Here is a 12748-nt window from a genome sequence, read left to right as displayed (position 1 = left end):
TGATGCATAAGCTCTACTAAAACCAGTAAATACAGTAATAAAGGTTAAAGGGAGCAATAAATACCAAGAGCTGAAGAATAAATTCAGCACCTACCTGTTGAACAGAATGGCAGGTCAAAATACCGGTAAGTTTCACTGAAAACCAAACAGATAAATAAAATAAGAAATTAGAATGATAAACATAGACAGACCATAACAACCCATAAGAACTTCACCTCAATACCATAAAAAGCAACAAGAATTCTGAAACAATATCACATTTTGAACACAACAAAACACCGAAAATGGCTCAATCCGTTGAAAAACACAAGAAGCCAAAACAAAACTAAGCATAGAATCAGACACCAACGCTAGTCTCACACACACACATGCACACTCAAGAAACGGAATCATTTCGCAGTTGACGCCTATGGGATCCTATAAATAAGGAATCTTCAATTTCAGAATCAGAGATTCGAAATGAGGAGATTGAATAGGATCGAAACGGATCGGCGGGGGGGAAGGGCCATACCTAGGGTTGTGAAAGGGACCGACTTTGTTGGCGTAGAGAGGAACAGGGTCACCTTCGTTGTAACGGTGGTTTGAAGCATCGGATCTGACATGAGTTGGGAGGAGAGAGGTTAGAATCGCGAGAGAAAAGAGCAGCGTCGAGAACTGGGCCCTTCCCATGGCGCACACACACCCTGCACTTTCTATCTTCTTGTTTCTCTGCTTTCTTCAAGCTTCACAATCAGATAAGAAATAAATCAGAGAGAGAGAGAGAGAGAGATTTTGGTAAATGACCAAATTAATTAACAAAGAAAAAAATTATAAATTTTTACTAATAAGACAAATTTATAATAGTGTTTTGTCCTTTGTAAGTTTGTATTTTTCATTTTTTCATCTTCTTTGTTTCAATAATTTGTCTTCTATTTTCGAAGGTGACAAAAGGATGTGACGAGTCATGTGACTCAAAAGTCGTAAAATTAAAATTATTTTAATATTTATCCATGTAAAAAATCTAGTTCACGGTTCACCAATTATCTGATACTTAATTTATATTTGTGCATTTAGTGGTTAAAACATTTGATTGGAAATTAATAAAAGATTTTGCAAAAGGGAAAACAACTAAGAAGAGATTAATAATTAAAAGGAAAGGTCAAGTCAGAATTCAACCAAACTAAGATGAACAAGATAGTTTTCTTTTCTTATCAAAATTTTATTCATCTGCACAAGAAAACGGTGAAATCAACATTCTTTAGAATTGCAAAGTTTACATGATCAATCATAAGCTTTGATTTCACGCTTACAAATATATTATGTACAAAAATGTTTCTATGAAAGCATCATTTATTAAACAAAACAACTACATATCTCAGCTACTGTCCCATTCCTTCAAGTCAAGAATGGGGAAAAGATAGGGTGCTTGGAGAATCAATCCTGACAAGAAGATCTTCTTCAACAACTGAATCATCATCACTTGAGTAATCTCCATGATGCTGCACTCTACTTTCAGTGTGTTGTAGAGGTTGGTTTGGAGCATTTTGTTGTGCTAAGTCACTCACTTCGCGGCCCTTCTTTGCAGTGACAGCACTTTCTGATTTTACTGACAAGAGTGGACGCCCCTGTTGTGGCACAATGCTTGGGTATGACAAACTAAGAGCCGGTTTAGTCTGATTGCTCGTCGAACTTCGGCTCCGGCCAGGGATCCGTAATTCCACCTTCCATCAAAATAAAATCAAGTTAGACACAACAACATCAGCATTCCATGTTAATTCTCATTGCTTGCTGATCAAGCAACTACTAAACAATAAATGGCATGTTGAATTGCATGAAACCAACATACCATGCTTCCGTAGATGCTCAACTGCATTGCTCTTGCAGACAAATTAGTTATTTGTCGGCCGTTCCCTTCGGAATTGTGCCGATGGGGCTTCTGCTTGTAGAAGTTTTCAGGCCAGCTCATAAGACCGCTGTGTTCTCTGCTACGTAAGGTTCTATGGGGATGTTCCATGGAATGTGATAATAACGAATTTGATCTTCTAGCAGGAGGAGAATCAGCCTCAAATGCTGCAATGTCAAATATGATTACCCTTGCTCTAGCTTCAACTAGATAAGACGATCCTTGATGAGAAAAACTACTTTTCCTGATACCTGTTTGTATAATTCAAGGTAAAAGATTTATCAAATTCATTTTCTACTTCATCCATAATCACAAAGTTTTCAAGACAGTAAGATCAAATACCTGAACTTGACAAACTGTGGAAGCTTAGATTCCCTTGTGAAGAGAGCAGGACTGCTGGTGCTGTTACCAGTTCTTGACGAGCTTGAGTTTTGACATATCCTTCTAGCAAGAATGCGACCGAATGATTCGGTATTTCTATTGTCTCTCCTCTTATGTATATTGTCATTTGTGATCTTTCAGCAATCATGGCTCTTAGTTCTTGCATAGACATTTTCTCAAATATCTGGGGAAGCAATACTTTGGAAAGGAAAATAGCACTTTCCTGAAAACCATGATTAACTTAGTTTAGCATAGCACCAAAACATATAATAAGGGAGTTAATGATTTAATGTCATAGCAAACTAACTAATCATACCTGCCACAGGAAGTCTTCCACGGAAGGGTCTGATCCAAGGCATGAAACTATCTTGTCGGCTTCGATGAAGACACAGAACACCACGGAATCTGTGAGGACATCACAGATATACTGCCTTCCTGTCAGCACTTCGTAAAGACCCAATGTGATCCCGTGTGAGAAAGTTGGATTGAAAGAGTGCTTGTTTCTTATCACCTTGCTTTCCCACTGAGAGACCGAAATATTTTCCAAGCATTAATCTTTGGAATGTTTAATCAGATAACATAATGCAAACTTCATGAACATAATGGCTTCTTAGTTATTACCTTTACCACTCCATTAGAAATTAACCAAATTCCATTTGATCTTGATCCTTCCTTGTATAGTGTCAAGCCACGCAATTTCATCATTTCCCTGGTACCACTTATAAGTGATTCACGAACCGGAGAAGGCAGAGCGCCCAACATAGGATGCATACTAGTTATTTTAGGAAGCTTCACCAAAGGAGGATTTCTGAGTAATTTCTTTAAATCAGTCTGAAAAATAAACAAATCCATTAATTGATGAACAACACAATTATAATTCCAGAGAAGAGCGAACCGTTAAGGTAACAGATGAAGAGAAAAGCATGAATATCACCAGAGGATACCTGGACAGCATCATGCAGATGCAACATCTCTTTCTCCTCCAAAATCCCAGCCTTCTCAAGGTCTTGAACATATTCAATTAAGTGATTTAGCACTACATATGTGGCTTGCCTTGTTTTCACAACTCCTAAGACCTGAATGACAGACATCACATCAAATTGAGCAAAAAAGAAAAAGAGTTTATTTAACGCTCTTTAACAATAAAAAAAAGATGGATTATGAAATTTAAATTGATCTGAAACCAAGATAATATTGGAGGATAATTTTTTTTAACTTGCATACCTGAGGATATGTTACGCGAACGTCTTCCAGGAACTTCCGTGCTTCTTCTCCTTCTGCAATGCTTTCATTGATAACAGCAGAAGCAACATCACTTTCACCTACACAAGAAGTTTTATGCAGAGAAAATCAGCAACTAACTATATATTGTATATTTTTAAACCAGGGTGCTTGTCACCAGGATTTACAGTGTTTATTAGTACAAGATTTGTATTCTATTTTTCACAGCAAGTTAAGGAGAAGAAACTATATGGAATAGAGGCAACAAAAAGAGTAGAAGCTGCAAATGGTATTTCGTAAGATAAAAAGCCAAAACTTAGTGAGGTAAAGAAACTACCTATGAAGTCATGTAATTGTTGTCGAGAAACTCTGTGTGCACGAAGAAACGCAGCACAAATATTACATGCAGATTCCAACCTTTCCACAGTGAAGTATGTAACTAATTTTGGTGGAAGCATACTAGACTGAAGAAACTTGTAGTAATTTGGAAAGTGAACATTAGTTTTTAAGCCTTTCCAGTCACATAGAGGCTCATGTGAAGCCAAATCTATTGCCTCCTCCACAGATAACATTAGAATATTAGCTGTCGTTTGAGAAATTCGTCCTTCATCAAGCATCTCCCAGTAAGCAGCTTGGACACCTAATATGAGCAACAAGCTCTCAAATTAGTCATGATACTAATGTGGTTGAAGCAATCAAGTTCATAACATTAGAAAACTATCATACTCAGACTATAAGGATAATGTAAAAGTTGCTAACCATTGAGAAGGCGTACTCGTATGTCTTTCAAATTCATAGCATCCAGATTAGTATCATTTTCAGATGTGCCGTGAGGATGAACACGTTCACCTTCAATGTTATTTAGGCAGGAGATATATCTCTTCACTGTGGCCCAATCAGCAGGCCCTAGTTCCTCATCATCTCCAAGTTCACCAAAAGCTTCTAGTGCTTTGTTTAACATTTCATACTTTGTGAAATCAAGGATACGTTTCTGTTAATTATACGATCAAATTATTAGGGCAAAGGCAAAGGCCAAATATAACTTGAAAGACAAGACTTCTGAAGGTATATCCTTATATCAGAGTGGAGATATTGTTTCACAAGTAAGATAGAAATTGAAGCATTAAGGCACCATTTGATGCATGAGATAACAGAATGTTTTATCCCTTAGAGCAAGAAGATAAGCTGAACTTAGAAGATCTGGAATTCTGACCTTTGCAGCTGTTAACTTGTCCATGTCAAGGTAGTGTAAAACAAACTGTGTTGTCGAACCATTCACTATAAGTGTTAAAAACACAATACCACCAGTGAAGAAAACAAACTGCACAAGCAAAAGGTATTTGAGTGATGAATCTAATGCCCTTGTAAAGTCATAATTAAATCCTAAACCCAGAACATACCAGTGTTCCTGTCTCTGGAGTCAATTCAAGTGATCGGCCACTTGAACGCTGAACAAACCCAAAATTTAATAATTAAAAGATTAAACTAATAATAAGATAGTATGTGCATAAAGAAATTCAGAAAATTAGCAATAAAGGAGATGAAATTTTTGGCTAAAAAATGCAGCTTTCATTAGTCATTGGATACTTGCCTTGACTGATAATGAAAGTGACAAGGCAACTGCCCCTCGCAATCCTGACCAGATTAGAATACAAGCTTCTTTCCAATCCAAGCCATATCCAAAATACCTTAGCAAGGGAAATAATGCACCAACTACGATGCATCTCGACACTTGAACATAAACATAGAGAAGCAAGAGGTGGGTCCATGATGTTCCTTCAACAGAACCAAGAATTTGCAGGGAGTCTTTTAGACTCAACAAACATACATTTTTATCAAGAGCAACTAAATGGAAAAGTGAGTATAATCAATGGCCTACTGAGCAAAGAAGATAATTTAAGAGGTAAATACTACCATGATGGAAGACATTGTCATCACCAAGTACTCCTTCAGCTATAACAACTCCACTGCAAAAAGAAGATAACATAAAAAATAATAATAAAAAAGGGTATGAAAAGCTTGATTCACAAGTTATATCAATTGATTGTTATGATTTCAGAATCCATTTATGATCTTACCTCAAGATGAAAATTAATGTATTAGCAATATATGCAACCATTTCCCTGGAGAAAATAAAGTCAGTCAGTAAAATAAGTATTTACTCTTCTACATAGATTTAGATAATTAGATTCCTTTTATCTATTTCCTTTTATCATCACTAGAATGAATGTTGTTGAAAATAAGGAAAATCAAAACGATGTCCTATAAGTATATAATTTATATAAACAAGTAGAAGCAAGAAGTATACCAAAAGATATGTAAACTTTGTTGACTTTCACCCTTAAAAGCTGTCCTTGCAAATGCAGAATAGAACCTGTAGAAAAATTTCAATAACTAGATTCCAAATATTAAGAGATAAATGCTAAAGATTGACTTACATTCCCAACGACATGACAGTCAAAACACCAGATAGATCAGCACCCTCTTGAGCCTATAGAAGCATTAAGGACAAAAACCAAAGATGATTGTAAGATTTCAAGTTTTTAACAGATATAACCTCTCATCTTAAAGATGCATCATGCATGCAATAAATTAAGGTATATAAACGTTTGGATACCACTTGCATAACTATTCATAGTACAAATACAATCTTTCAACTACTAATCCAAGTTTAAAAGCAACTTACAGTGAAGTAAGCAATGTAGCTAACGGCAAGTGTAAGGGAAATCTCTATCACTGTATCATTAAAAATAAACCCAAGCCATAAAACAGATGCTATCCCAAAAGCAACACCAATTCCTACACTGGCGCAAGAGCAGAGAGGGTCACAGAAGCAAAAATAATTTTTGCCGGTAAAACAACAAAGAAGGTGAAACCTACGCTCCAAATGAGACTTGCACTAGAAATTTGATAACATCAACCCAATTGTAGGTGCTACCAAGAACCATTCGATAGAACAAAGTATAAACCACAATAGCCGTCCTGGAAAAGAATGAAGATACAGCTTAATCAAAGAAAAACTGAAAAGACTTCTCCAAAAGAATATCATTTATCACTTCATTCTGTGTTAAAGGCTTGAAGCCAGTTCCTATATCCCAATTAAATGAAGAGAAAAGGAACTAAATCAGAATACCCATCATTCATCAAGGATTCGCCTTCAATTATTGTGCTTAGTTTTTTACTGGCACCGAGCTCCTTCAACAAAGCTACAACTGCAACAGGATCAGTTGCGCTCAGAAGTCCCCCAAGCAATAGTGATGTTTTCCAACTCCAATTATATGGAAAAGTTAGCTGCATTATGCCAAGGGGGTTACATAATCATATCACCGATGAAATATGAACACATTGGTTCACATACCTTCAAAACAGCTCCAAGACAAAAGGTTGAAATCACAACTCCAGGACCAGCTAGTAAGATCATTTGAGCAATACACCTCTACAACACCAACCAAAACGGAAACTGAGGTTCAGTCAATATTCTGAAAGCAAAATAATATTACAAGCATGCATACATATATGAGCTAGGAATTGGCATAACAGTATCACTTTATAACTAAAGTCAGTTTGTAGTAATACAAAAATTCGGGGAAAAGAACCTTGATTTGGTGAACTTCCATTGAGAATGAGCTCTCAAAAAGGAGAGCAGGAAGAAAAACGGCCAGCAGAAGTTCTGGATTAATCTCTGCCCCTGCATATAAAAAAGTAGAATTCCTAGTTCCTTCAATGAATTTTAAAGAACGAGAAGTGATGATCAAAGCTCTTTAAGTTGGAAGATTTTCAAAATGTCATGTCAATACACATGTTTCAAAGTAGTAAAATGAAAAGCACTTGGTTTTCTTTTAATGGGAAGTGCTTAAATTCCAGAATAAATTGAATAAAAAGAGAACAAACTTACAAATACGAATTCCATCCCCAATCTTTCCCAGCCGATGATGAGTACCATACTCTGTTCAGGAGTTAACAATTAATCAGTCATGCACTTTTTTTCCAAAAAAAAATTGAAAGGCAAACGGGCTTTACCTCTTTGTACACAGATAAGGCAGCCTATCCTTATCCAGCAAAGTCAACTTTCCCCATATGGGTTCAAAACCTGATGCTTGAAATTCAATAGATAAATACTGAAAGAGGAGAGGGGAAGGTACCTATGGAACCAAGGGCAATGCCAATGATGAGCAAGGCAACAGTGTAAGGGACTCTGGTGCCGCGGAGGAGGTGCCTGCATGCAATCCCAAGTACCATACTGATACCAAAGAAGACGACCGCATCAGATGGATTCCCAGTCTCTGCAAAATTACCAGAAGAAGAAGAAGAAGGAGTCGGAGAAGAGGCATCAGCAGCAGCAACAGCAGCAGCAGCAACATCAGCAAGGGAAAAAGGTTGTGGTTCTTCCATGAGCTTGTAAGCAATCACCGATGCTGTGACTGCCGCCATTCAAACCAAACTGAGATGTCAGCTTCAGCAGGCAGCAGAGTCACAGAGGCAGAAAGAGAAGAAGAGAAGGGGGGTGCCAACTTGTTCAATAATGATGTTTGTGTTGTTTGTATGTGGGATATAGATCCGATTTGCACGTTTCAATGGTTTGAGGGACACTCATGAACCAAGTACAAGTACAACTACGACACGACAATGAATAAATAATAAATAGTGAGTGAGCGAATGAGAAGATCGTTGACTGAATTAATACTATAACAACAATCCCAGACCAACGAAGCTTTTTTAAGGTACAGAAATCAACGTCAATCAATATACATGTTATATGAACATGAGCGTGTGATTCCCTTTCCTGTACAGTGGACACAACTCCATGTGTTTCTGATTTATTCTAAGAACATATTCTTCATTTATTCTTGCGCTTGATTCCATTTCCCCATGTTCTTCGACTCCCTCCCTATTACTGCTTCAACTTTTTTGTTAGACGGTCCATTTAACACTCTCTCTTGTCTTCTAGTATAAAGCAACTCAAAACACACCATCCTTTTTATCACTAGATCAAAAGTCGTTAACAAAAAGAGTAGTAGTAGTAGCATGTGGTTATCTCATCAACACGGGACTTTTAATAACCGACACCTTAACAGATCATAAGTTGACTTGATTCGAGTAAAATTAGCTCAGCTTCAGTTACTTTTTGTATAGATTAGTTGAGCTTCAATAGACTTTTAGGTACCAAGGAAGCAAAAATCAACATACTAAGTTAATGGTTTTGAAAAGAAGAAATACAAGTATATGGGTAATTTTGAGTGACGTACATATTAATCCAATTCAGGTATCTTTTGCCCTGTTTATGTTATGTATGAACAAGTGAAGCTACTGAATAACTGCTTCAATATATTTTAACCCTTCAAGCCTCGTATAGCATTCCAACTTCAATCCTTTGCTGTAATGGAACCCGAAGCGCAGGCAAACCGGATCTACAGTTGCTGTGCATGAATTCATAGAAACCAAGCATGATTTTATCAAACCAACCACAGTTCAGGCCAATGTAGAATCTAGTCTTTCCGCGAACATGAACAACCCCGGCACATCTTGCTTCTTCTAAACTGGAAACTTCTTGCTCAATCTCTTGAGAATCAGGTTCAGCATTACCAGAGCAGTTTTTTATATGTAGTATCAAACTACCAATAACTTGACTTACAAAATCATCTTCAAAATGTAGAGCATCTGCATAGCCATATTGGATTACACAACCATACACCCCTTCGAGATTTGATTTCTTGATTACAATCCTCTCATGTGGATCAACCTTGGGAACTAATAAATATCTGAGAGTTGTGAATATGGTGACCTTATGAAGGGATTTCATGTTCTTAATGTAATGGCCAAGAATAGGAGTCAACCCATCTTGAATGTTAGTATAAAAGAAGCATATTCCAGGAACCCTTTGAACACTAGGGTCAGCTAAAAGTTCTTCAAGTCTATGAAAGCTTATCTTCTGGGTTATCTCATACTCGATTTTTCTTTGTCTACCATAAAACCAACCGAACATGATGAATGCAAGGACAAATGATATGGCAAAAGGAATCCATCCACCTTCAGAAAATTTAGTGAAAACAGCACTGACGTAAACCCCTTCCATGATGAAAAACACAACAAAGTAAAGGGTAACCAGCACAACTGGGGTTCTCCATATCATGATCATGACTAATGTAAGTAATATAGTGGTGATAAGCATTACTAGGCTCACAACGACACCTGCAATAGATGTCATATACCAACATCAGAGGACAGACAGCAAGTAGTTTCAGTTACAGATTAGAAGACAGCTTTCAAGTTGTGACATAGGTGAAAGCTGAAATAGAAACTGACATACCAAAAGCATTTCCAATATCTTTTCCATCTCCAAAAATGAGTATTACAGCAACACAAAGGACCATCAGGATGTAGTTCACTTCAGGAGAGTATACCTCTCCTTCTTTACTGTGAGATGTGTGTACAACCTTTACTCGAGGAAAATAATCCAGTACCACAGATTGCTTGATGATGGAAAATGTAGCTGAGATTAATGACTGGCTAGCAACAACTGCAGCTGATGTAGAAATAATAAAAATAGGCCAGTACACTGAAGTTGGTATAAATTTGTAGAATCCATCATCATGGTCATTTGGATTCTTGATCAAGTATGCTGTCTGTCCCGCATAAGTGAGAACTAAAGATGGGTAGATTGTGAATAGAAAAGCTATCTGTTACCAAATACAAAAGAAGAAAAGGTGAGAATTCTGTTAATTGGCTGAAAAGGAATCATAGCTTGTAAGGCATACCAAAAAATAAAATGAAACAAAGTTAACCTGAATAGACCTCTGATTGAAATGACCAAGATCAGCAAACATTGCCTCAGAACCTGTCAAAGTGAACAATTAAGAATGAACAAAGGGAAAGATAGTAGGAAAATACACATTGCACATCCACATACAGAAGAAAGGGAATCTTTCATTTCCCCTTAGAAGTAATCAAGTTTTATATTTAAGAAAGTGATCACTTTATTCATATCAAACATTAAGTTGCAAGTCTCTCTTTTCACAATTCTCATATAGCAAATTTAGTCAATAGCCAAACCAGAGCATGCCAAGTTGATAATATAATAACATGAATTGACAGAGAAACAAAGAAGTCCTTGAATTGAAAGATAATATTCCTACTTCTGTATCAATGGACAATGATGATGAATATTATCAAGATGATAAGAGACACACATACCTGTAATGCAGAGGACAGTACCACCAAGTAAAAGCCAGCCAGCTTTTCCATTTCTCCAAAAGAAATGGAAAATATAGTGAGGAGATATAGCCTTGAAAATACTAGGATAATGGTGTATGATGCTGTAAATTCCTACAAGTGGGGTACAAAAGGTCCATGCACCCATTATTGGGGAAAAGAGGAAACTCACGCGTGATGTGCCAAATTTTTGCAATAAAAACAAAACAACCAAGACAATTGCAGAGAGTGCTTCCACAAGTGCTGCAGCAGCATGAGCCAAAACAGAAATGATGGTTATATAAACCAGGAGAGCAAATTGTCTGACAATGTCATAAAGCTCTAATCTACTCTGCCAAGCAAAAATCACTTCCTGTGTTGCACCATTAAGATGTTATAGCTTTGTATTTCACATAAAAAACCAAAATTTCGACAAAAGAAGCAAACCTTCCAAAGTTTTATTGTACTTTCTAAACTATGGAATCTGCAATTTAAGCTCACAAAGTCACAATAGTACTGTATAAATTTAAAACTTACATTTGCTTACTGAGGGAAAAGGTGCTCTTAGTCCATCCATTGCTGATAACACTGAGAATGAATTTACATAGCTGAGTTAATGAAAACATTTTCAATAAGAAAAGCCACCAAATTATTAGAAAAGATTATTGACCAAACCTGAAATTGCAGGTGTAAGTATGCCATCACCGATAATCATGCAAGTTCCTAGCATAGCAAGAAAGAGCAAAACTCGTCGAGCAACTATGCTTCTTTCAAACAATTTGGCAAGCCAAGATTGTGCTTCAACACCCCTTTCTATGCGTGAATAAGTACTTGAATTAGAATATACCTGATTAGATGGAAGGATTCCAATATTCAATCGTCTGCAAAGTAATGAATACAAGGCAAAAGTTCCACCTGTAACGAACTCAGATAGGTTAAGATTGAAAAATTGAATGATGTGATGAAAAAGGAGTTGTAGTAAGTAATACCTTCACCGTGATCATCAGCATGGATGGCTATGGTGGCGTACTTGACAAGCGCAATGAGAGTGAGAGTCCAGAACATGATACTGTATATGCCGAGATAGTCATCTTCGGTTGGAGAGTTCAACGGCATTGAAGGATAAACATAAAGCGGTGACGTCACGAGGCCTCCAAAGACGACTCCCAGGGTCCTGTAAGCCAGCAAGAGTGTCTCCCTTATCTCCTTCTCCTTCCCCTGAGAAGAAGGAGGAGTGGCGGCGAAGTGGAGGTTGAGTACGACGCCGTTTGACATGATCGCTTGGAATTTCAAGTTAGCAGTGGCAAAGACGTATTGGCGCTCCTCCGGTCCTCCCTCGTTTTTCTTGTTTTGTCTTGTTTGCCACGTCCCCAAAGATTTATGGACTCTCAAAAAGACTTGTTGGTTGAAAATCGTTATGATTAAATTAATTATTAATTAATATAATAAAAAAGTACTCCATGGCTCCCAAACCAAAGTGATTTCAAGGTATGGAGCTCTATAACGGTCCTTTTCCCAACAATTACTGCCACTGAATTAAACAAGATCTAACGAAGCATGAAGGAGATGAGATATCCTTGCCTTTTAAAACTCAACAAATTTTAGATTTGCCCAGCCCACTTAAGTTTAACAATGTAGCTGACTCATTTCACTAGAAGCACTCTCGATCTCGAAGTTACAACTTACAACTTACAATGTAGGAGGAAAAGATGAATTAGTTGCAGTCCCATTTTAATTTGTCCGCCATGTTGGGAGGAAATAAGGGATTTTTTTATTTAAATAAAATAAATATTTTATTTACAAAAATACATAAATAGTGAGGTATTTATAAAATTGCATTACGAGATACATCTCGGATGTTGAGGGTATAATCCAAAAACGAATATATCTCGGCATTTGAGATTCTATTCTGTGGTGGAGTGACGCCGAGTCATATCTTAGGTATATCCAAGATATGTATTAGGGCAAAGATTGAATACTGAACACCCAAGATATGCACAAAAAATAAATGGAGTCTCAACACTCGAGATATGTATATGCACAGTGATTGGAATCTCAAGGTCCGAGATACACTCG

General features: G+C 37.0%; 3 protein-coding genes across 3 annotated transcripts in view; all 3 read right to left on the bottom strand.

Annotated features, from left to right (window-relative positions):
* LOC107482062 (transmembrane 9 superfamily member 3) overlaps nucleotides 1-771 on the bottom strand; it is a 3782-nt gene extending 3011 nt beyond the window's left edge. The window contains exons 1-2 of the mRNA XM_016102443.3: nucleotides 512-771; nucleotides 95-135 (exon numbers count right to left, since the gene is read on the bottom strand). Of these exons, the coding sequence (XP_015957929.1) occupies nucleotides 95-135; nucleotides 512-669 (199 nt within the window). The 5' untranslated portion in view covers nucleotides 670-771. The remainder of the gene's footprint in view (nucleotides 1-94; nucleotides 136-511) is intronic.
* Nucleotides 772-1177: 406 nt separating this feature from the next.
* On the bottom strand, nucleotides 1178-8522 carry LOC107482060 (sodium/hydrogen exchanger 8). Its single transcript, XM_016102440.3, has 23 exons — nucleotides 7627-8522; nucleotides 7380-7430; nucleotides 7081-7172; nucleotides 6843-6920; nucleotides 6618-6775; nucleotides 6365-6466; nucleotides 6171-6288; nucleotides 5923-5975; nucleotides 5793-5858; nucleotides 5563-5607; nucleotides 5399-5451; nucleotides 5076-5260; nucleotides 4885-4932; nucleotides 4698-4805; nucleotides 4244-4475; nucleotides 3822-4124; nucleotides 3488-3585; nucleotides 3208-3339; nucleotides 2885-3094; nucleotides 2580-2786; nucleotides 2225-2486; nucleotides 1826-2133; nucleotides 1178-1700 (listed from the first exon to the last, which is right to left on the bottom strand). Exons 1-23 carry the CDS (start codon nucleotides 7913-7915, stop codon nucleotides 1380-1382), a joined length of 3519 nt encoding a protein of 1172 aa, XP_015957926.1. The 5' UTR covers nucleotides 7916-8522; the 3' UTR covers nucleotides 1178-1379.
* A 130-nt stretch (nucleotides 8523-8652) lies between these two features.
* On the bottom strand, nucleotides 8653-12339 carry LOC107482061 (probable potassium transporter 17). The gene is made up of 7 exons (XM_016102442.3): nucleotides 11662-12339; nucleotides 11348-11587; nucleotides 11210-11260; nucleotides 10676-10936; nucleotides 10267-10319; nucleotides 9792-10161; nucleotides 8653-9673 (listed from the first exon to the last, which is right to left on the bottom strand). The coding sequence occupies exons 1-7, from the start codon at nucleotides 11945-11947 to the stop codon at nucleotides 8823-8825; spliced, it is 2112 nt and encodes a 703-aa protein (XP_015957928.1). The 5' UTR covers nucleotides 11948-12339; the 3' UTR covers nucleotides 8653-8822.
* Nucleotides 12340-12748: the final 409 nt, after the last annotated feature.

The sequence above is a fragment of the Arachis duranensis genome, chromosome 3 (genome assembly GCF_000817695.3).
Source record: "Arachis duranensis cultivar V14167 chromosome 3, aradu.V14167.gnm2.J7QH, whole genome shotgun sequence".
Classification (NCBI taxonomy): Eukaryota; Viridiplantae; Streptophyta; class Magnoliopsida; order Fabales; family Fabaceae; genus Arachis; species Arachis duranensis.
This window is presented reverse-complemented; position numbering and strand designations above follow the sequence as displayed.

Excerpts from the sequence above, each read along its gene's own strand:
- LOC107482060 (XM_016102440.3), bottom strand. The coding sequence starts at position 7,915 with ATGGCGGCAGTCACAGCATCGGTGATTGCTTACAAGCTCATGGAAGAA. Across the intron at positions 6,921-7,080 it reads TGGAAGTTCACCAAATCAAG|AGGTGTATTGCTCAAATGAT; the intron begins GTTCTTTTCCCC and ends TTGGTGTTGTAG. Across the intron at positions 6,776-6,842 it reads GTCTTGGAGCTGTTTTGAAG|CTAACTTTTCCATATAATTG; the intron begins GTATGTGAACCA and ends GGCATAATGCAG.
- LOC107482061 (XM_016102442.3), bottom strand. The coding sequence starts at position 11,947 with ATGTCAAACGGCGTCGTACTCAACCTCCACTTCGCCGCCACTCCTCCT. Across the intron at positions 11,588-11,661 it reads TGCTGATGATCACGGTGAAG|GTGGAACTTTTGCCTTGTAT; the intron begins GTATTACTTACT and ends AGTTCGTTACAG. Across the intron at positions 10,937-11,209 it reads TTTTCCCTCAGTAAGCAAAT|CACTTGTGGAAGCACTCTCT; the intron begins GTAAGTTTTAAA and ends ATGCTGCTGCAG.